The sequence below is a fragment of the Plecotus auritus genome (genome assembly GCF_963455305.1).
Source record: "Plecotus auritus genome assembly, chromosome: 12".
In the NCBI taxonomy this organism is placed as follows: domain Eukaryota; kingdom Metazoa; phylum Chordata; class Mammalia; order Chiroptera; family Vespertilionidae; genus Plecotus; species Plecotus auritus.
In genome coordinates, this window is record NC_137778.1 from 3,525,960 (window position 1) to 3,546,624 (window position 20,665).

At 48.4% G+C, this 20,665-nt stretch overlaps 1 protein-coding gene across 1 annotated transcript in view; it reads left to right on the forward strand.

Annotated features, from left to right (window-relative positions):
- POU2F1 (POU class 2 homeobox 1) overlaps positions 1–20,665 on the forward strand; it is a 136,166-nt gene that overhangs the window by 107,156 nt on the left and 8,345 nt on the right. The window contains exons 7-10 of the mRNA XM_080648718.1: positions 6,952–7,078; positions 8,268–8,362; positions 13,185–13,358; positions 19,264–19,405. Coding sequence (XP_080504844.1) covers positions 6,952–7,078; positions 8,268–8,362; positions 13,185–13,358; positions 19,264–19,405 — 538 coding nt within the window. The remainder of the gene's footprint in view (positions 1–6,951; positions 7,079–8,267; positions 8,363–13,184; positions 13,359–19,263; positions 19,406–20,665) is intronic.

Consider the following 20,665-nt stretch of genomic DNA (forward strand, 5'->3'; position numbering starts at 1 on the left):
CTCAGAGCCGGAGCAGGGAGAGGAACAGTCTCAGAGTCGGAGCAGGGAGAGGAACAGCCTCAGAGTCGGAGCTGGGAGAGGAACAGCCTCAGAGCCGGAGCAGGGAGAGGAACAGTCTCAGAGCCGGAGCAGGGAGAGGAACAGCCTCAGAGTCGGAGCTGGGAGAGGAACAGTCTTAGAGCCGGAGCAGGGAGAGGAACAGTCTTAGAGCCGGAGCAGGGAGAGGAACAGTCTTAGAGCCGGAGCAGGGAGAGGAACAGTCTTAGAGCCTCAGAGCCGGAGCAGGGAGAGGAACAGCCTCAGAGCCGGAGCAGGGAGAGGAACAGTCTCAGAGCCGGAGCAGGGAGAGGAACAGTCTCAGAGCCAGAGCAGGGAGAGGAACAGTCTTAGAGCCGGAGCAGGGAGAGGAACAGTCTCAGAGCCGGAGCAGGGAGAGGAACAGTCTCAGAGCCGGAGCAGGGAGAAGAACAGTCTCAGAGCCGGAGCAGGGAGAGGAACAGTCTTAGAGCCTCAGAGCCGGAGCAGGGAGAGGAACAGCCTCAGAGCCGGAGCAGGGAGAGGAACAGCCTCAGAGCCGGAGCAGGGAGAGGAACAGTCTCAGAGCCAGAGCAGGGAGAGGAACAGTCTCAGAGCCGGAGCAGGGAGAGGAACAGCCTCAGAGCCGGAGCAGGGAGAGGAACAGTCTCAGAGCCGGAGCAGGGAGAGGAACAGTCTCAGAGCCGGAGCAGGGAGAGGAACAGTCTCAGAGTCGGAGCAGGGAGAGGAACAGCCTCAGAGTCGGAGCTGGGAGAGGAACAGCCTCAGAGCCGGAGCAGGGAGAGGAACAGTCTCAGAGCCGGAGCAGGGAGAGGAACAGCCTCAGAGTCGGAGCTGGGAGAGGAACAGTCTTAGAGCCGGAGCAGGGAGAGGAACAGTCTTAGAGCCGGAGCAGGGAGAGGAACAGTCTTAGAGCCTCAGAGCCGGAGCAGGGAGAGGAACAGTCTCAGAGCCGGAGCAGGGAGAAGAACAGTCTCAGAGCCGGAGCAGGGAGAGGAACAGTCTCAGAGCCAGAGCAGGGAGAGGAACAGTCTCAGAGCCGGAGCAGGGAGAGGAACAGTCTCAGAGCCGGAGCAGGGAGAGGAACAGTCTCAGAGCCGGAGCAGGGAGAGGAACAGTCTCAGAGCCGGAGCAGGGAGAGGAACAGTCTCAGAGCCGGAGCAGGGAGAGGAACAGTCTCAGAGCCGGAGCAGGGAGAGGAACAGTCTTAGAGCCTCAGAGCCGGAGCAGGGAGAGGAACAGCCTCAGAGCCGGAGCAGGGAGAGGAACAGCCTCAGAGCCGGAGCAGGGAGAGGAACAGTCTCAGAGCCAGAGCAGGGAGAGGAACAGTCTCAGAGCCGGAGCAGGGAGAGGAACAGCCTCAGAGCCGGAGCAGGGAGAGGAACAGTCTCAGAGCCGGAGCAGGGAGAGGAACAGTCTCAGAGTCGGAGCAGGGAGAGGAACAGCCTCAGAGTCGGAGCTGGGAGAGGAACAGCCTCAGAGCCGGAGCAGGGAGAGGAACAGTCTCAGAGCCGGAGCAGGGAGAGGAACAGCCTCAGAGTCGGAGCTGGGAGAGGAACAGTCTTAGAGCCGGAGCAGGGAGAGGAACAGTCTTAGAGCCGGAGCAGGGAGAGGAACAGTCTTAGAGCCGGAGCAGGGAGAGGAACAGTCTTAGAGCCTCAGAGCCGGAGCAGGGAGAGGAACAGCCTCAGAGCCGGAGCAGGGAGAGGAACAGTCTCAGAGCCGGAGCAGGGAGAGGAACAGTCTCAGAGCCAGAGCAGGGAGAGGAACAGTCTTAGAGCCGGAGCAGGGAGAGGAACAGTCTCAGAGCCGGAGCAGGGAGAGGAACAGTCTCAGAGCCGGAGCAGGGAGAAGAACAGTCTCAGAGCCGGAGCAGGGAGAGGAACAGTCTTAGAGCCTCAGAGCCGGAGCAGGGAGAGGAACAGCCTCAGAGCCGGAGCAGGGAGAGGAACAGCCTCAGAGCCGGAGCAGGGAGAGGAACAGTCTCAGAGCCAGAGCAGGGAGAGGAACAGTCTCAGAGCCGGAGCAGGGAGAGGAACAGCCTCAGAGCCGGAGCAGGGAGAGGAACAGTCTCAGAGCCGGAGCAGGGAGAGGAACAGTCTCAGAGCCGGAGCAGGGAGAGGAACAGTCTCAGAGTCGGAGCAGGGAGAGGAACAGCCTCAGAGTCGGAGCTGGGAGAGGAACAGCCTCAGAGCCGGAGCAGGGAGAGGAACAGTCTCAGAGCCGGAGCAGGGAGAGGAACAGCCTCAGAGTCGGAGCTGGGAGAGGAACAGTCTTAGAGCCGGAGCAGGGAGAGGAACAGTCTTAGAGCCGGAGCAGGGAGAGGAACAGTCTTAGAGCCGGAGCAGGGAGAGGAACAGTCTTAGAGCCTCAGAGCCGGAGCAGGGAGAGGAACAGCCTCAGAGCCGGAGCAGGGAGAGGAACAGTCTCAGAGCCAGAGCAGGGAGAGGAACAGTCTCAGAGCCGGAGCAGGGAGAGGAACAGTCTCAGAGCCGGAGCAGGGAGAGGAACAGTCTCAGAGCCGGAGCAGGGAGAGGAACAGTCTCAGAGCCGGAGCAGGGAGAGGAACAGTCTCAGAGCCGGAGCAGGGAGAGGAACAGCCTCAGAGCCGGAGCAGGGAGAGGAACAGTCTCAGAGCTGGATCAGGGAGAGGAACAGTCTCAGAGCCGGAGCAGGGAGAGGAACAGTCTCAGAGCCGGAGCAGGGAGAGGAACAGCCTCAGAGCCGGAGCAGGGAGAGGAACAGTCTCAGAGCTGGATCAGGGAGAGGAACAGTCTCAGAGTCGGAGCTGGGAGAGGAACAGTCTCAGAGTCGGAGCTGGGAGAGGAACAGCCTCAGAGTCGGAGCAGGGAGAGGAACAGTCTCAGAGCCGGAGCAGGGAGAGGAACAGTCTCAGAGCCGGAGCAGGGAGAGGAACAGTCTCAGAGCCGGAGCAGGGAGAGGAACAGTCTCAGAGCCGGAGCAGGGAGAGGAACAGTCTCAGAGCCAGAGCAGGGAGAGGAACAGTCTCAGAGCCGGAGCAGGGAGAGGAACAGTCTCAGAGCCGGAGCAGGGAGAGGAACAGTCTTAGAGCCTCAGAGCCGGAGCAGGGAGAGGAACAGCCTCAGAGCCGGAGCAGGGAGAGGAACAGTCTCAGAGCCGGAGCAGGGAGAGGAACAGTCTCAGAGCCGGAGCAGGGAGAGGAACAGTCTCAGAGCCGGAGCAGGGAGAGGAACAGTCTCAGAGCCAGAGCAGGGAGAGGAACAGTCTCAGAGCCGGAGCAGGGAGAGGAACAGTCTTAGAGCCGGAGCAGGGAGAGGAACAGTCTCAGAGCCGGAGCAGGGAGAGGAACAGCCTCAGAGCCGGAGCAGGGAGAGGAACAGCCTCAGAGCCGGAGCAGGGAGAGGAACAGTCTTAGAGCCGGAGCAGGGAGAGGAACAGTCTCAGAGCCGGAGCAGGGAGAGGAACAGTCTCAGAGCTGGATCAGGGAGAGGAACAGTCTCAGAGTCGGAGCTGGGAGAGGAACAGTCTCAGAGCTGGATCAGGGAGAGGAACAGTCTTAGAGCCGGAGCAGGGAGAGGAACAGTCTTAGAGCCGGAGCAGGGAGAGGAACAGTCTCAGAGCCGGAGCAGGGAGAGGAACAGTCTCAGAGCCAGAGCAGGGAGAGGAACAGTCTCAGAGCCGGAGCAGGGAGAGGAACAGTCTCAGAGCCGGAGCAGGGAGAGGAACAGCCTCAGAGCCGGAGCAGGGAGAGGAACAGCCTCAGAGCCGGAGCAGGGAGAGGAACAGTCTTAGAGCCGGAGCAGGGAGAGGAACAGTCTCAGAGTCGGAGCAGGGAGAGGAACAGTCTTAGAGCCTCAGAGCCGGAGCAGGGAGAGGAACAGTCTCAGAGCCGGAGCAGGGAGAGGAACAGTCTCAGAGCCGGAGCAGGGAGAGGAACAGTCTTAGAGCCGGAGCAGGGAGAGGAACAGTCTCAGAGCCGGAGCAGGGAGAGGAACAGTCTCAGAGCCGGAGCAGGGAGAGGAACAGTCTTAGAGCCGGAGCAGGGAGAGGAACAGCCTCAGAGCCGGAGCAGGGAGAGGAACAGTCTCAGAGCCGGAGCAGGGAGAGGAACAGTCTCAGAGCCGGAGCAGGGAGAGGAACAGTCTTAGAGCCGGAGCAGGGAGAGGAACAGTCTTAGAGCCGGAGCAGGGAGAGGAACAGTCTCAGAGCCGGAGCAGGGAGAGGAACAGTCTTAGAGCCGGAGCAGGGAGAGGAACAGTCTTAGAGCCGGAGCAGGGAGAGGAACAGTCTTAGAGCCGGAGCAGGGAGAGGAACAGTCTTAGAGCCGGAGCAGGGAGAGGAACAGTCTTAGAGCCGGAGCAGGGAGAGGAACAGTCTTAGAGCCGGAGCAGGGAGAGGAACAGTCTCAGAGCCGGAGCAGGGAGAGGAACAGTCTTAGAGCCGGAGCAGGGAGAGGAACAGTCTCAGAGCCGGAGCAGGGAGAGGAACAGTCTTAGAGCCGGAGCAGGGAGAGGAACAGCCTCAGAGCCGGAGCAGGGAGAGGAACAGTCTTAGAGCCGGAGCAGGGAGAGGAACAGCCTCAGAGCCGGAGCAGGGAGAGGAACAGCCTCAGAGCCGGAGCAGGGAGAGGAACAGTCTCAGAGCCGGAGCAGGGAGAGGAACAGCCTCAGAGTCGGAGCTGGGAGAGGAACAGTCTCAGAGCCGGAGCAGGGAGAGGAACAGCCTCAGAGTCGGAGCTGGGAGAGGAACAGTCTCAGAGCCGGAGCAGGGAGAGGAACAGCCTCAGAGCCGGAGCAGGGAGAGGAACAGTCTCAGAGTCGGAGCAGGGAGAGGAACAGTCTTAGGCCAGAGCAGGGAGAGGAACAGTCTTAGAGCCGGAGCAGGGAGAGGAACAGCCTCAGAGCCGGAGCAGGGAGAGGAACAGTCTCAGAGCCGGAGCAGGGAGAGGAACAGCCTCAGAGCCGGAGCAGGGAGAGGAACAGTCTCAGAGCCGGAGCAGGGAGAGGAACAGTCTTAGAGCCGGAGCAGGGAGAGGAACAGTCTCAGAGCCGGAGCAGGGAGAGGAACAGTCTCAGAGCCGGAGCAGGGAGAGGAACAGTCTTAGAGCCGGAGCAGGGAGAGGAACAGCCTCAGAGCCGGAGCAGGGAGAGGAACAGTCTTAGAGCCGGAGCAGGGAGAGGAACAGTCTTAGAGCCGGAGCAGGGAGAGGAACAGTCTCAGAGCCGGAGCAGGGAGAGGAACAGTCTCAGAGCCGGAGCAGGGAGAGGAACAGTCTTAGAGCCGGAGCAGGGAGAGGAACAGTCTTAGAGCCTCAGAGCCGGAGCAGGGAGAGGAACAGTCTTAGAGCCAGAGCAGGGAGAGGAACAGTCTTAGAGCCGGAGCAGGGAGAGGAACAGTCTTAGGCCAGAGCAGGGAGAGGAACAGTCTTAGAGCCTCAGAGCCGGAGCAGGGAGAGGAACAGTCTTAGAGCCAGAGCAGGGAGAGGAACAGTCTTAGAGCCGGAGCAGGAAGTGAGGAACAGTCTTAGAGCTGGATCAGGAAGTGAGGAACAGTCTTAGAGTCGGGGCAGGAAGTGGGAACAGTCTTAGAGCCGGGGCAGGGAGAGGAAGTCTCAGAGCCTCAGAGCCAGAGCAGGGAGAGGAACAGTCTGAGAGCTGGGATGGGAAGTGAGGAACAGTCTGGGAGCTGGGACAGGAAGTGAGGATCAGAAGGGCAGCTTTCCTTTAATTGGAAATTCACTTTCTGATTGTTAGTGGGGCCCTTGCAGGCACAGGAGCTCTAAATAACTGACTGCATCACGTGACAATTCTTGAATAATTAGCTGCCATATTTCTGAAGCAGGGGGTTGGTCACGTCACTGCGTTTCATTAGCCTCTGGCTGCAGCCTGGCTCTGTCCTGTGCCACAGTGAGTGCTGCCCATGTGCGAGCCAGCAAGGCGCCTGCTGCGGCCCAGGAGCTTGGGCAGAACTGTGTTAGGATATTGTTTGGTTTCATTTTTCACATTTTGGAGCCAAGTATCGGAGATAATAAAAATATATTTAAGACGCATAGACAGTACCACCAAGGAGGGAGGTGGATGAAATCCTTCATTTCAAGGAGAGGAAGAGAGAAGGGGTAGTCAGGGCAGTGAGGTCTGTGAAGATTGTTAGGAGCCTGGTCCTGGACAGCTGTGTTCATCCCGAGGGAGGCCTTGGAAATGGACTGAAAGGAAGCGGGAGTGTGACTAGACAGCACAAAGAAGCAACTACAAGAGTAGGGAAGAGATGTCAGACTAACTTTTTTGGCTATTATATACAATCTTTATCAAGATGACGTTTTTATTTTGACCACTTCCTTCATCACCAAAAACATGTTGTTAGTGCCTAAGCTGTGAAACCCTATGTTGACATTATTTAATAAGATAAGATGCTATCGATCAGATTTTTATATGGATAACTTAATATTTCACAGTGATTTCTCAGTTGAGTTCAATGAGCTGGTGCCAAATTTCATAAATCACTATAGATTTTTAAATTTGATTATGCAATTTCAGATAGCACTTTGAATTTTTACTTCAGAGAAAAATCAGTCAAGTATTTAAAAACTCAACATTCTTTTCTCATTTGATTTTTAAACTCCACTTGTTTTTAAAACCCATATTGGTCTCTACATGTTAAAAACACAAACTATCACCATTTATTGTGGGAATTGGAAATAATCATTGAAAATTAGGCTCATTGTAAGTCACGACGCAACATCTGCCAACAAATATAGTCCTTGTAGGAGCTCCGTTTTTTCTCTCCCTTTGTGGACACACCCGAGTGTGCGTTCGTGCAGGAGTGAGGAGTGTTGCCTGATTGGGTTGAATGCCTCAGAACACCTCATCTGAGAATGTTACGAATAAGCAAACTTTTGTCTCCCTCTCCAACCATGTTTTAATTCTGTTGCTTTAGGATCTGCAGCAACTACAACAACTTCAGCAGCAGAATCTCAACCTGCAGCAGTTCGTGCTGGTACATCCAACCACCAACCTGCAGCCAGCACAGTTCATCATCTCACAGACGCCCCAGGGCCAGCAGGGTAAGCCCATCACAGCTGTCCACTTGCAGGGCACACGGCCCTGAAACTGCCCATTAGAACAATGTTTTCCTTAAATTTTATTGACCTTTAAACTCACTATTCATGTTAAGAAGAATATTTTTTTCATGCGTACACAGTACTGAAGGTAGTTCTTCCCTGCCATCATTTCTGTAATCACTAAGGAGGAACCAAGAGTTTGGCCAAAAGTCTAAATGAAATCCCTCAACATGCTGAACATAAATTGGATAAATTGCTTCTAGTATTTTGGTAGTTTTTCCTGGAAGTGTATTCAAAGAATGTGGGCCAAGCCTTCAGGTATATGCTTCTAACAATTATTTGGTTTCTTTTAAGGTTTGAGGAGAGAGTGTTATATTAGGTGTGCACATTTTGTGAATGATAAACATTCACAGAGGAACAGTCTCAGAGCCGGGATGGGAAGTGAGGAACAGTCTGGGAGCTGGGACAGGAAGTGAGGATCAGAAGGGCAGCTTTCCTTTAATTGGAAATTCACTTTCTGATTGTTAGTGGGGCCCTTGCAGGCACAGGAGCTCTAAATAACTGACTGCATCACGTGACAATTCTTGAATAATTAGCTGGCATATTTCTGAAGCAGGGGGTTGGTCACGTCACTGCGTTTCATTAGCCTCTGGCTGCAGCCTGGCTCAGTCCTGTGCCACAGTGATTTTAGCAAGTGTGTAGGATACAAAGTTGATACACAAAAAAAAGTCTGTGTTCTCCCAATCACAATGATCATTGTTGTTGCTTAGCCTTTTTTCTTGACCATTCACTCCAGAACCTTTTGTTATGCAAATACCTGTTACACTTAAAGGGTAGTCTGCTCCCTTCATGAACTAGACAATTCTCTGGTTGTTTGTGAAGGGTTCTGGGTGAGAGATTGAGCTCTTGGAATGTCAATCTGCTTCCATTTAGACTACTTCACTTTCATCCATTCCGCCCGAAAGTGAAGAACTGGCCAATTAGAGGGTCATTCAGGTTACACTAAAGACATACCAATCTTAGTCTGATGTTTGATATCTCCTTGCCCAAGTCACATTAGCAAGATTGAACTTTAGTAAGACCAATAAGACTATCAGGAGATCAGTTGGAAATTTCCATCTCATGATCATATTCTTTTTGCTATGAGTTCAAAGTAGTCCTGATGTTCCTGGCGTAATGTGTATTTTAACAGGTCTCCTGCAAGCGCAAAACCTTTTAACGCAACTACCTCAGCAAAGCCAAGCCAACCTCCTACAGTCGCAGCCAAGCATCACCCTCACCTCCCAGGTCAGCCTTCTCCCATGGGGTTTGCTTTTTCTTGTCCTCTTGTTTTAAGGGGCTTTTGGACTTCGTTGAATTAAACACACACACACACACACACACACACACACACACACACACACACACACACATCCTAATTTTAAAAATCCTAGTATTTAAAAACTGACCAAAAATTCAAAGCTGGACTTATCAGCTTGATAAAGCACCACTACCAAATTGATGTAGTCTTTGAAAATCTTCAAGGAGTCCCTTTTTTTTTCGTGTATGTTCATAAAGAATGACAGTCTTAGCGGCAAGTGAGTAACGAGTTATGGCTGTTTGACAACCCTCCCCCAGCGCTGCAGTAGAGCTTGCCTTGAACTAGAGGCCTGGTGCCTCAGCGAAGGCCCGAGCAGAGCACCCTTGGCCCTTTCTCGGGAGCTGCATAGAGACCCTGACCCTTGTGTCTTCTCTCCTCTCAACTTTCAGGTGTTGCTTTAGCTCATTTCTACCAGAGTGTAGCTCTAAAAACGCACCAGTCTAGGCACTGAGAGGTGGGAGCCTTAGACCAGTTCAGTTGTGACTGAGCATGTCATTTGCGCTTCTAAAATTAGGTGACGTTCTGAACTGCTGACCCTGGGGCCCATTCCACTGCTGACTCTGTCTGTAGTAATGGAAGTTTTCACACATTACCAGATTTGACAAAATTCAACATCTATTTATGATAAAAACTCTTGCAAATTACGAATAGAGGGTAACTTTCTCAACCTGTAAAAAGCATCCACCAAAAACTCAGCATCATAAAGATGAATACTTCCTGCTCAGCATTGTACTGAAAGCTCCAGCAGTACAGTAAGTCAAGAAAAAGAAAGAAAGGACGCAGATTAGAAAGAAGAAAGAAGACTGCCTTGATTGGTAGACAACATGATTGCCTGTGCAGAAAATTCCAAAGCAGCCACACAAACGCTGCTGAAATTAATAGGTGATTTTAGCAAGTGTGTAGGATACAAAGTTCATACACAAAAAAAAATCTGTGTTCTCCCAATCACAACGATCATTTGGAAGTTGAAATTAAGAAAAAAGAAAGTATTTATAGTGCCTAGGGATAAATTTAACAAACATTTGCAAGACCTTTACATTGAAAACTACAAAATATTGCTGAGTGAATTTAAAGAAGACCTAAGTTGATGGTAAGACCTAACATGTTCATGAAGCAGAAGGCTTGGTTTGTTCAAATGTGAGTTCCCTCCAGATTGATCTATGAATCCCACACGATGCCATCAGTACACAACTGGCTTTCTTAGAAATTTACATGCCATTTCTAACTGACATATATGGAGTTGTGGGGGACATAGAATAGCCAGGCAATTTTGAAAAGTAAGAAAGTTGAAAGGCTGCCTGATGTGAAGAATTACTGTAAACTACAGTAATGAAGTCGGTGTGATACTGACATGTGGATAGAAATGGAAAGAGTGAAGGTCCAGTGGGACCACACATCTGTGGACAACTGATTGCCCATGAAGGTGCCAGAGGCTTCCGTGGGAAGAGAAAAGTCTCTCAACAAATGGCACTGCCCAGTGGGCTGTGCATGGTGAAGACAGGACCTCGGTCCTGGTTCTCCCGCTGTGCGGAGGTGGATTTGAAGTGGGTTGTAGATATAAACTTCTAGAAGTAAATTCGGGGATAGTCTTTGTGTCCTTGGGCACAGTAATGATTTCTTAAATGGTACTAAAGAGTCCTAACCATCAAAGAAAAAAAAATGATGAATTTTGTAAAAAGTAAAAGCTTCTGGTAAAAGAATAAAAAGAAAAGTCATGGGCTGGAAGAAAATATTATTAAAACTTATATCTGATAAAAGACTTGTTCCCAGGATATATAAAGAGCTCATACAACTCAATCATGAGACAACCTGATGTTCTAAAAAGGGATTGCATACAAAATTTTTGAAGATCCTTCACTGAAGAAGGTATGTGAATGCCCAGTAAGCATACAAAGAGGTGCCCCAAGTCATGAGTCCTGAGGGAATGCCAATGTCACCACATACCGCCAGAACGGGCAGATGAAAAAGACTGACAGTACCCAGGGTGGTGAGAAGGTAAAGCACCTAGAGCTTGCATACAGCTAGTAGGGTTGCAGAACAGTACAGATGCTTTAGAAAACAGCTTGGTAGTTTCTTATCAAGTTAAATATCGATATGCCTTCTGACCTAGCAGTTCTTCCAAACTCTGTCTATGAATGTTCGAAGCACTTTTATTCATAGTCACTCCAAACTGGAGACAACGGAGATGCCCATCAGCTGGTGAATAACTTGGGTGTCCTTTGGCATAACCACGTAGCAGATGCTACTCAACAGTAGCAAGAGATGTGCTCTGATGCAGTGAACCCATGTGAATTTCAAAAGCACTGTTCAAGTGCCAGAAGCCAGACAGGAAGGACACCTGCTGAACCGTTCCATTTGCATAAGTCCTATCAGTGGTCTCCAGGGCTGGGGCCCAGGGTGGGGTCGGACAGCACAGGGTGTATGGGAACTTTGGGGGTGATGGAAATATCCTGAATCACTTGTAGCAGTTACGTGATTGTCAAAACACTTCAAACTGCACAGTAAACAGCACATTTTATTGTGAAGATGCTGAATACAAAAGTAAGGGTAGAGTTTTGAGAAGACCTACACAAGTAATTCCTTCCTGGCCCACCTGCTCTGCATGTGGTGGTGTTGTGTTATCCTGCCCCTGCTCACTGGATTCCACTCTGTCCTCGAGGTCTGGGCCAGCCTGGCCTCAGGCTGTTGGGGCTGGATCAATGCCTCTATAACCACCCCACCTAAGGTGACCCAAGTGATGCTTAGTCCTTTATTATTTGAGTGCAAAGCTACTTCGAGCCTGGAGGTGAAGTACTAGTCTTGACAGTTGAGACTGGGAAGCGTACAGCCACGTAAGTGTCTGGTGCTGTTTTAGGCACCTCCCCAAAGGCCAGGTTAAAAATTCCTAGTGACACCGTGTCAGAAATGAGTGTTGTCTTCACTGCACAGGACAGAGAGGTGCTTACCCCAGCTGCAGGCCTGCGGAGTCCTGTTGTGTAGTTTTCTGGGCTAGTGAGTTCAGCTGGAGAGAGCATATGACTAATGAGGTCCAAGTAAGGGGTGGACCCATTTCAACTACAGGAGCAAAACTCAACAGCCACAGGCTTGGTATGTGATCCTGGCCTGCGATGTCTCCACCCCGGCACCAGTCACAGGAAGGGTCAGCTGAGTGATGGAGATGCACTCACGGCAGCACCTGTCTGTCACTAGTGATACTCAGAAGGACATCTCCTAGTGCTTGTGTTTTCATAATAAGGACATTTTATATTTCTTCTACAAAAAGGAAAGATTATACCCTATATGCCCAAGTAAATTTTAGATGGATTTCAGTAATTAAATATTTTAAAATACATAGAAGAAGCAGGTAGAATATTAAAAAAATTTATCCAAGTTAGAAATAAATGAAAGTTTTTTCAGAGTTGAAGCAACAGATGATATTAGAAAGGAAAAAAGTTTCCCCCTTTGAAAAGCAGATAGGAAAAATTTGCGTTAATGCAACACAAATCTGTAACATTTGATGAGTTCTTTAAGGATAAGAATGAGAAGATCATTAATACTTTATATAAATGGGTTCAGATGTAAAACTAATTCACATCAAAGGAGATACAGATAATAATTCACACATGGGAAAATTTTGACTTTGTGTAATAAGAGAAATATGAATTAGGACAACAGTGAATTAGCAGAACATTTTGAAAACTGCTGACAGATATTGGGGAGAGATTGGATGGTGAGAACCGACATGCTCCTGTGGATCAGAAGCGATGCCATTGTCTCTGGCTGCCCTTTATCTGGTTACAGAAAGTGCCTCATGAGTTTATCTCAGAGAACTAATTCCAGAGGTGGGAAAAGAACTACATGCAGAACCATTTGTTGTGGTGTCACCTGTGCTAGTGAAAACAGAAGTGTCCAGCAATGAAGAAATTGTTAAATAAATTATGATCGTATTGCTTCCGTCAGCCTTTGAAAATGATAATTAGGAAGACTGAAAAACCATAGGAATAAATAAAACATAATTGCCCTGGCCACTGAGCAGTGGTTGGAGCGTCTATAGGCACTGGAGGGTTATGGGTTTGATTTCCAGTCAAGGGCTAGTCCCTGGGTTGTGGGTTTGATCCCTGGTCCTGGAAGGGGTGCAGCAGCGGGGGTGCAGGGGGGCCACCAGTTGATGTGTCTCTCTCATTAATGTTTCTCTCACTCACCCCCTTCCACTCTAAAAATCAATGGAAAAAAAACAGGATAATAAAGAAAAGAAATATACATCTGTGGAAAATTCGAGGAAATACACACAAATGAAGCTATTATTTAAACTGTAGGTGGTTTGCTTTTCTTAAGATACTTTAATAATCTTATAGTAATATTTTTATAATATTGTGTCACAAGTTGGAGATTTACAAGATAGATTAGTCCCTGCTGTTTTGAAACTTAAAGTTTAAGTAGTATGTTTATTAAGTAGAGTCTAAAAAACAAGGACTAATCTATTAAAAGGCATAAAATACATGTATTCAGACCATTTGAAAACACGAATATACTGAGTTTCATTTTTAGGTAGACAAGTTCTTTACTTGTGCTTACATTTTAACCTTACCTGTGATTCTGGTGTACATGATTTCACATTCTGCTTTTCTCCACGAACACTACATGTTACAGGGTCTTCATAATCCTCCCCCAATACAGCTGTTTCCTTAGTTTGTTTACTTGCTGCACAGTCCAGTTGCAACCTAAACACCTTTTTGTATGTCTGTTCTTCTCCTTCTCCTTCTCTAACAGCCAGCAACCCCAACACGCACAATAGCTGCAACCCCAATTCAGACACTTCCACAGAGCCAGGCAACACCAAAGCGAATCGACACTCCCAGCTTGGAGGAGCCCAGTGACCTTGAGGAACTTGAGCAGTTTGCCAAGACCTTCAAACAAAGACGAATTAAACTTGGATTCACTCAGGTAGATGAGCCCACCCTGAACTTGGATTTCCCTATTCAGCCTGCTTTATGTGTCCATTAGTTTTCCTGCATCTATAAGATTAGACTATTGTATATATTTGGTTATAAACTTATGATTTAATGCTAGGTTAAAAACCTTTAAGATTCTCTCAGAACATAGGCCTCTGAAATTATAATTATACCAATAGTGCTGAGAAAGTAAAAGACTGTGTCAGGGGATGATATGACTATACTGAGGGTTTAGTTATTTGAAGAACATCTGGTTCTAGACCTTAGTGCTATATATGTGAGGTAGAGTGTGTCAAGATTGCAAGTCTCTCACAGTAGCTGACAGGAAAATGTTTGAAAGGCTTGTTTGAAATAGTTTTTTGTAGGGGGTGGAGACATGCACTTGCATGCACACACACGTGGGTGCGAAATGTACAAAATAAGCCCAAACTGAAATGAATTAAGAATCTGTCAAAGATGAAAAATCCAAATTAGTTTTTTAATGCCAGGTAGCAGGGCATTCTGAGTAGAACATGTCCAGTGGTTTGGCAGGAGACGTGGCCTATAGGCACTGCTTTAATTCCTCTTGTTCACTGCATAAGTGATACTGGAGTGGAAGGAAACTGAATGGCACTTATGTAAAACGAGAGGCCCGGTGCACAGATTTGTACTCATTGAAAGGAAATTAATTAGAAGGTGGCCGGCAGGACTGGGTGAGACTGGCCGGACACACCCTGGGGCCAATCTCCCGTGGTTCCTCCCCAGCCGGCCCTACCTGGGACAGTGCTGGGGCTCAAAGGGCATCTGCCAAGTGAGCAGGGTCCTTCGGGCAAGTGGGGTCCCTTGGCCTGTCCTGCAGGGATCGGGCCAAAACCAATAGTCCAACATCCCCTGAGGAGTCCCGGAGTGCAAGTGGGTCCTCTGCAAAGTTGCTGTTGCTCAGCAGCTCCTGTGTTGAGTGTCTGCCCCCTGGTGGTCAGTGTGCATCATAGCTACCGGTCAGAGCACCTGCCCCCTGGTGGTCATTGCGTGTCATAGCTAGCTACTGGTCGAATGGTCGGATGGTCGCTTAGGCTTTTATAACCTCCTATATAATAAAAGCCTGATATGCTAAGTGTCCAGTTGTCCATTCAACCAAAGCGTAATATGCTAATGATATGCTAAGACCACTCAACCGCTTGCTATGACGTGCACTGACCACCAGGGGGCAGATGCTCCGACCAGTAGGTTAGCTTGCTGCTGGGTTCTGGCCAATTGGGACTGAGGGAGATGGGCCAGACACGCCCTTGAGTCCTCCTGCGTCCCTCCCCGGCCCCGATCATGCACTGGTGGGGTCCCTCTGCCTGGCCACGGAGTGAGCAGGAGGCTTGGGTTTCCCCGGCAATGGAGGAAGCCAAGCTTTCCGCACACCCTGGCAGGCCCTTGACTCCACTCAAGGCTACAAAGTTTCAATTATAGAAGATAAATAAATCCCAGATACCAGGGCCTCCACTTGGGTCAGGAGAGGGCGTGGGCGGCCTGCAAACTATCATAGGCCCCTCGCCCAGGCCGCCCCACGCCCCAAGGGAACCCCCACCCTGATCTGGGACACCCTTCAGGGCAAACCAGCTGGCCCCCACCCATGAAGCAGGCCTCTATCCTATCTAATAAAAGAGTAATATGCAAATTGACCATCCCTCTAACACACAAGATGGCTGCCCCCATGTGGTCAAAGATCCTGCCCCCGTGTGGACACAAGATGGCCGCCACAAGATGGCCAGCAGGGGAGGGTAGTTGGGAGGGACCAGGCCTGCAAGGGGGGGGCAGTTGGGGGCAATCAAGCCTGCAGGGGAGGGCAGTTAGGGGTGACCAAACCTGCAGGGGAGGGCAGTTAGGGGCAAACAGGCTGGCAGGAGAGCAGTTAGACATCAATCAGGCTGGCAGGGGAGTGGTTAGGGGATGATCACGCTGGTAGACAGAAGCAGTTAGGGGCAATCAGGAAGGCAGGCAGGCGAGCAGTTGGGAGCCAGAAGTCCTGGATTGTGAGAGGGATCCCTACCGGGATCGGGCCTAAAACGGGCAGCTGGACATCTCTTGAGGGGTCCCAGATTGGAGAGAGGGTGCAGGCTGGGCTGAGGGCCCCACCCCCTCCCCGTGCACGAATTTTGTGCACCGGGCGTCTAGTCTACACTAATAAAAGAGAAACATGCAAATTGACCGCACCTCCGTTACGCCCACAAGCCATTCAGAAGTGAGTATGCAAATTAACCCAACCAAGATGGCGGTTAATTTGTATATCCAGACGCAGAGCGAAGACTGAAGACAGCATAGAAGAAAGCCAACCACTGCAGAAGAGAGCGAAGCTGCGGAGAAGCAAGTGGGGCGGCTGAGATGGGAGGGAAGCAGGTGGGGTGGCGGAGACGGGAGGGAAGCAGGCGGGGCGGTGGAGAAGGGGGGCAACAGGCCTCTAGTATATAATAAAAGGCTAATATGCAAATTGTCCCTACGGGTGGGAGTTTGACTGACCAGGAGTTACATGTGCGCTGACGACCAGGAGGCGGCACGGAACATGGCGGGATTCAGCGACGGGCAGGCAGCAGGGGGAAGGGGGGCTCTTGCCAGCAGTGGTGGCGTCAGGCAGCCCAGGGAAGGAAGGCCGCGGCCGGCAGCTGCTAGAGACCCTACCCGTGCACTGGGCCTATAGTATATAGATAATAGAAGATCATTAGGTGAAAAAAATTACTGAAGTATAGATTGGATTGGGTGTTTTTATGGAATCAGAAAAAACCTGATGTTTTCTTTCCAGAGACTATAATTACTATTTGAAATCTGAGCCACCACTTACGTACTGTCCCATTTCCTTTGTGTCGGAAGAACAGTAATATACCACCTGCTCAGGCAGGTTGGACACCAGGGTGATGTCCCTGCATGTGTCCTGGTGTTTCTATGAACAGACTCATATTCCTAACTTCTTTGGTAATTTATTTTTGCTCAAAGAAACTAATTATATATTAGGAACATAAAATGATCTTTTCAATAGCTATAATGTTAGAGACAATGCAGTTATGTATTTGTGAGGAGTTTCAATTGTGAAGAAACAAATTACAATTAAGAAAGATTGAAACATTGAATGATCTGGCTTATTCCTAAAAAGAAAGCGAAAGATACAGCTAGATTGAGCGGAGTACGTTACAGCGCTTAAATATATGTGTCAGGCTGGACTAATCCTCAGTGCTTCAGCTTTAAGCTATTAGCACAGCATACTCTGAGGTTCCCTAGGAAACTGTTGCCTAAGCGATATGCCAAGGATGTTAAGGCTTTTTAAAATCTTTAACTTTTACCCAGATAGTGGTTTGCCTTTCTGTGGCACTTGACCCCACATATTACCAGTGTTGTGTGTGTGTGTGTGTGTGTGTGTGTGTGTGTCTCTCATATATCAAAGTGCTTCCCTGTGATCTGGTGTTGTGCTTATGGTTTTATCCTATTATTTGGCACAACTGTGCCTTATTTTTCAAAATGACTCTGATATAGTAGTGCCTATATTTCACAGACCTTAACTATTTGGATTAAAGCACATGTTACTGGTGCAGGATGGGAAAATCAGCCTTTGTGTTTAAGGCATGTACCTCAGTTGTAGTTATTCAAAGGTTGCTTTGTATCCAGTTTATTTATACCCACACAGCATTCAAGTGATTAGTTAAGACAAAAAAAAGAAATCCCTCTCTGAGAAATCTCTATGTTGTTAGCTGTTTCTGACTACATCATTGGTTATGAAAGGGTTACTGTAGATGTCATTTCATAATTAGGAGGCCATGGCGTGACACATTCATTATTTCCTGATCCCAATCTTTGCTCCTTTTCCCTTTTGCTTTTTAAAAAATATCAAAGGGATATAATATAGATTATGTACGAGTCAGCTGCTTCAAACATTTACTTCTGTGAGGGATAACCCCAATGGTTTTGACTTACAAAAGCACCAAGCCACACTTACCTCAAATTAATGAACGTTAGTATATTAACTAAGGGAGGACCTATTGGTTTTTATTCTATTAAATAGTTTAAACGTGAAGTAAGAATGTATTATACATCTCAAGTCGATTTGTAATTTATTGCCATAGTTTTACTTAGTTGTTGGCATAGCCACCAATATAAGTTATTTATTCTTATTATGATGTGATTTTTGAATAGATATTTTTGTTTACTTGTCAATATTGTTACTTTTCATAGATATTATAGAAGTTTGTGAAAAAACTTCTAGTGAGCTATGAGTTACAATGTTAGAAACAGTTATTCCATCTTATCTGCTACAGCAGGCCCCATATGCAAAGAATTGCAAGGTTGGGTTGGCCCAACTCTTTAGCAGGCTGTAATCTAAGCAAGTAAAGTGACCAAGACACACAGCCTAGTTTAGTATCTGACATCTAGTAGGCACTTAGTGAATGTTTGTGATTGACTAAATGTACAGAGATATCGATCCAGATAGACATCTGTCTACAGATAGACTTAGCATTTATGCCACTTGCACTATCCCGGGTCTCTTTTTGCTGTAACTGAACTAAAATCAATAAGCAGTCACTTCTGTCCTGGAAACAGATGTCCAGAGCAGTCGGTGGCCCTGTCAGTATAGGACAGCCACTGTGCCTGTGTGGCTGTTGCTGGGCAGCAGGGTGACTGGTGGAGCTGAGGAACTGGAGATTGAATTTACTGGTTTTGGATAATTTTCATTTAAATAGCCACCTGGGGCTGGAGGCTCTCCTGGGGAAGGCCAGGGTGACAGCCCAGGGAAGGTCTGGTGCTCTCAGTGCCTCATGTCATCTTCCATCCCAGCTTTCTCCTCTGTTACACGTTGTATCACAAGTTGCTTACCAGTGAGAAAATGGACTTAAAAAGGTATCTTCCCCTCTCCCTGACTGTCACCTAGCACAGGTGCAAATAAACAGTGTAGTGTCCAAGGATGGCATGTAGGGCAATCAAAGGACTGGACTAATCCCGGTTCACAGTAACTGCTGGCAGTGGCTGGGCCTGAGCTGTCCCTTGTGTCCCACGATGGAATGAGCTCTGCAGCACTTCCCAGAAGTGTTCTGCCTTGTCACTGAACGAATGGAACAAGAGGGTGAATCATTTAAACTCCAGGAGCCTCTGTTACCTGAATAAAAACTGTGAAGATGTGGCTTTTTCCAGCTTTAAAGGCGACTCATTTGGCTGGAAGGAAAGCACTGTGTACATTCAGGTCTTATAGGCTTAGGAGAAAGACATCTGTGTAATATATTCAGGAGTCATCGTTTCAATGCTGTAAGAGGACCAAGTCTTAGTGTCCATGAAGGTTTAACTAAATGGGTCATACCTCTCCACTGTGAATTCCTTTCTCTCTAACAGTTATAAAAGTATTCTTTTAGAATACCTGTTTTTTATAACCAACTTTGAAATCCAAACTAAGGGTAGAAAATAGATTTTTTTCAATGCTTCCAGAAATAATTTACAGGGATAAAAGAAGTAAGGGATCATTTCTAGATTTTAAAGTCATTTATGGAAACGTTGGTTAGTTCATAAATACCTGAGGTTATCCAGGCAGTTACTTGTGTTAACTCTGTAGGATTACTTAAATCACTTTGTTACATGAATTAAGGGGCTGGTTTAGAATATTAACACCATCTTTTGGGACAGTAGAAATATTTGATAATCTTAACTATTACATAAGGTGGCAAGAAGAGATTCAAAATGGAGAGAATATGGGACAGTTTTGATTGTTGTTAGATTGGGGCATAACTCCTCACTGGAGCACTGGGCCCAGCTTAGGGATGAGTGTTTCTATGGGACCCTACAAAGGGGCTTATTGTTGATCCTTCGTCTACGGGGGCCTGTGGAGGGAAGGCTGTCACCGTTGGTGAGATGACTCTCTTCTCGCTCGTCCTCCCGCTCCTGTCTGTATTTCCGTGCAGGGCGATGTTGGGCTCGCGATGGGTAAACTGTATGGAAATGACTTCAGCCAAACTACCATCTCTCGCTTCGAAGCCTTGAACCTCAGCTTTAAGAACATGTGCAAGTTAAAGCCACTTTTGGAGAAGTGGCTCAATGATGCAGGTGGGTGAGAAATGGCCTCAATGTCTGTGGGAATCTTACAGGGGCTGTCATATAGAGTGGGGTTTAGATTTCGTATTGCATTATTGGCACTACAGAGCCTTAAAGCGCGCCAGTCTTGGGAGGATCCATATAAGTTGTTCCATAAATCAGAGATTCGTTTAAATAGTAATTGCAATGCACACAATGAAAAACAGTTTTTATGCCCTGACCGGTTTGGCTCAGTGGATAGAGCGTCGGCCTGCAGACTGAAGGGTCCCGGGTTCGATTCCGGTCAAGGGCATGTACCTGGGTTGCGGGCACATCCCCAATGGGGAGGGTGCAGGAGGCAGCTGATCGATGTTTCTCTCTCATCGATGTTTCTAACTATCTATCCTCTCCCTTTCCTCTCTGTAAGAAATCAATAAAATATATTAAAAAAAAAAAGAAAAACAGTTTTTAGTTTTAGAACATTTCCAAAGGGTTAGGGGCAGTTGAAGGAAGAGGAAAAAAGCCTATGTATTTACATAAACTTGAAAAACAAGTTTATTGGTTCTTCGTTGATGAATTATAGTAAACTTGTTCTTGATGATATTTCTGCTTTTGTTACTAAAAGCGACCACATTCATGAGAAGTTGAGTGGCCAGTGTTAACTTGTGTGTTTTGTACTGAGGTTTCCTTTTGGGAAATTTGAAGTTTGAGTCACAGAACCACAGACTGTGGGCTGCAAGGAAAGTGCAGATTGCCTAGACGGCAGTTCCTGTTTAGATAGGAGGAAAACCAGGTCTTTGGAAAACACCTTGTACCCGTGGCCCTGTACCCTTTCTGAGCTCCACAGGTGAGAACCACCGCTCTGCCCTTCCCTCCGTGTGCATGGAGTGGAAAGAATCACAGAGCAGGTTCCAAGATGCCCAGGGTCATTCGACTATTGACAGAACCTTGCTTGTTTCAACTACCAAGAATTTAGAAGTATTTCATTGTTGTTTGGTTTGGGGGGAGGTGTTGCCCTAGATTATACTAATAAAATGAGAAGTCATTTGCGAGATAAATATTAAATGTTCAGTAATTTCTAACAAGCTTTCTTTTATCCCTGGAGCTAATCTCTATATATAAAAGCCTAATATGCAAATTGTCCCCTCGGGAGTTCAGCCGGGAGACCGGGAGTTTGATCGCTCTCCCTGACATGCACTGACCACCAGGGGGTGGTGCGGAACGAAGGAAGGCCCTGGCCGGCAGCCGGCAGCCAGGGAAGGGAGGCCCTGGCCAGCCCTGATCGCTGGCCAG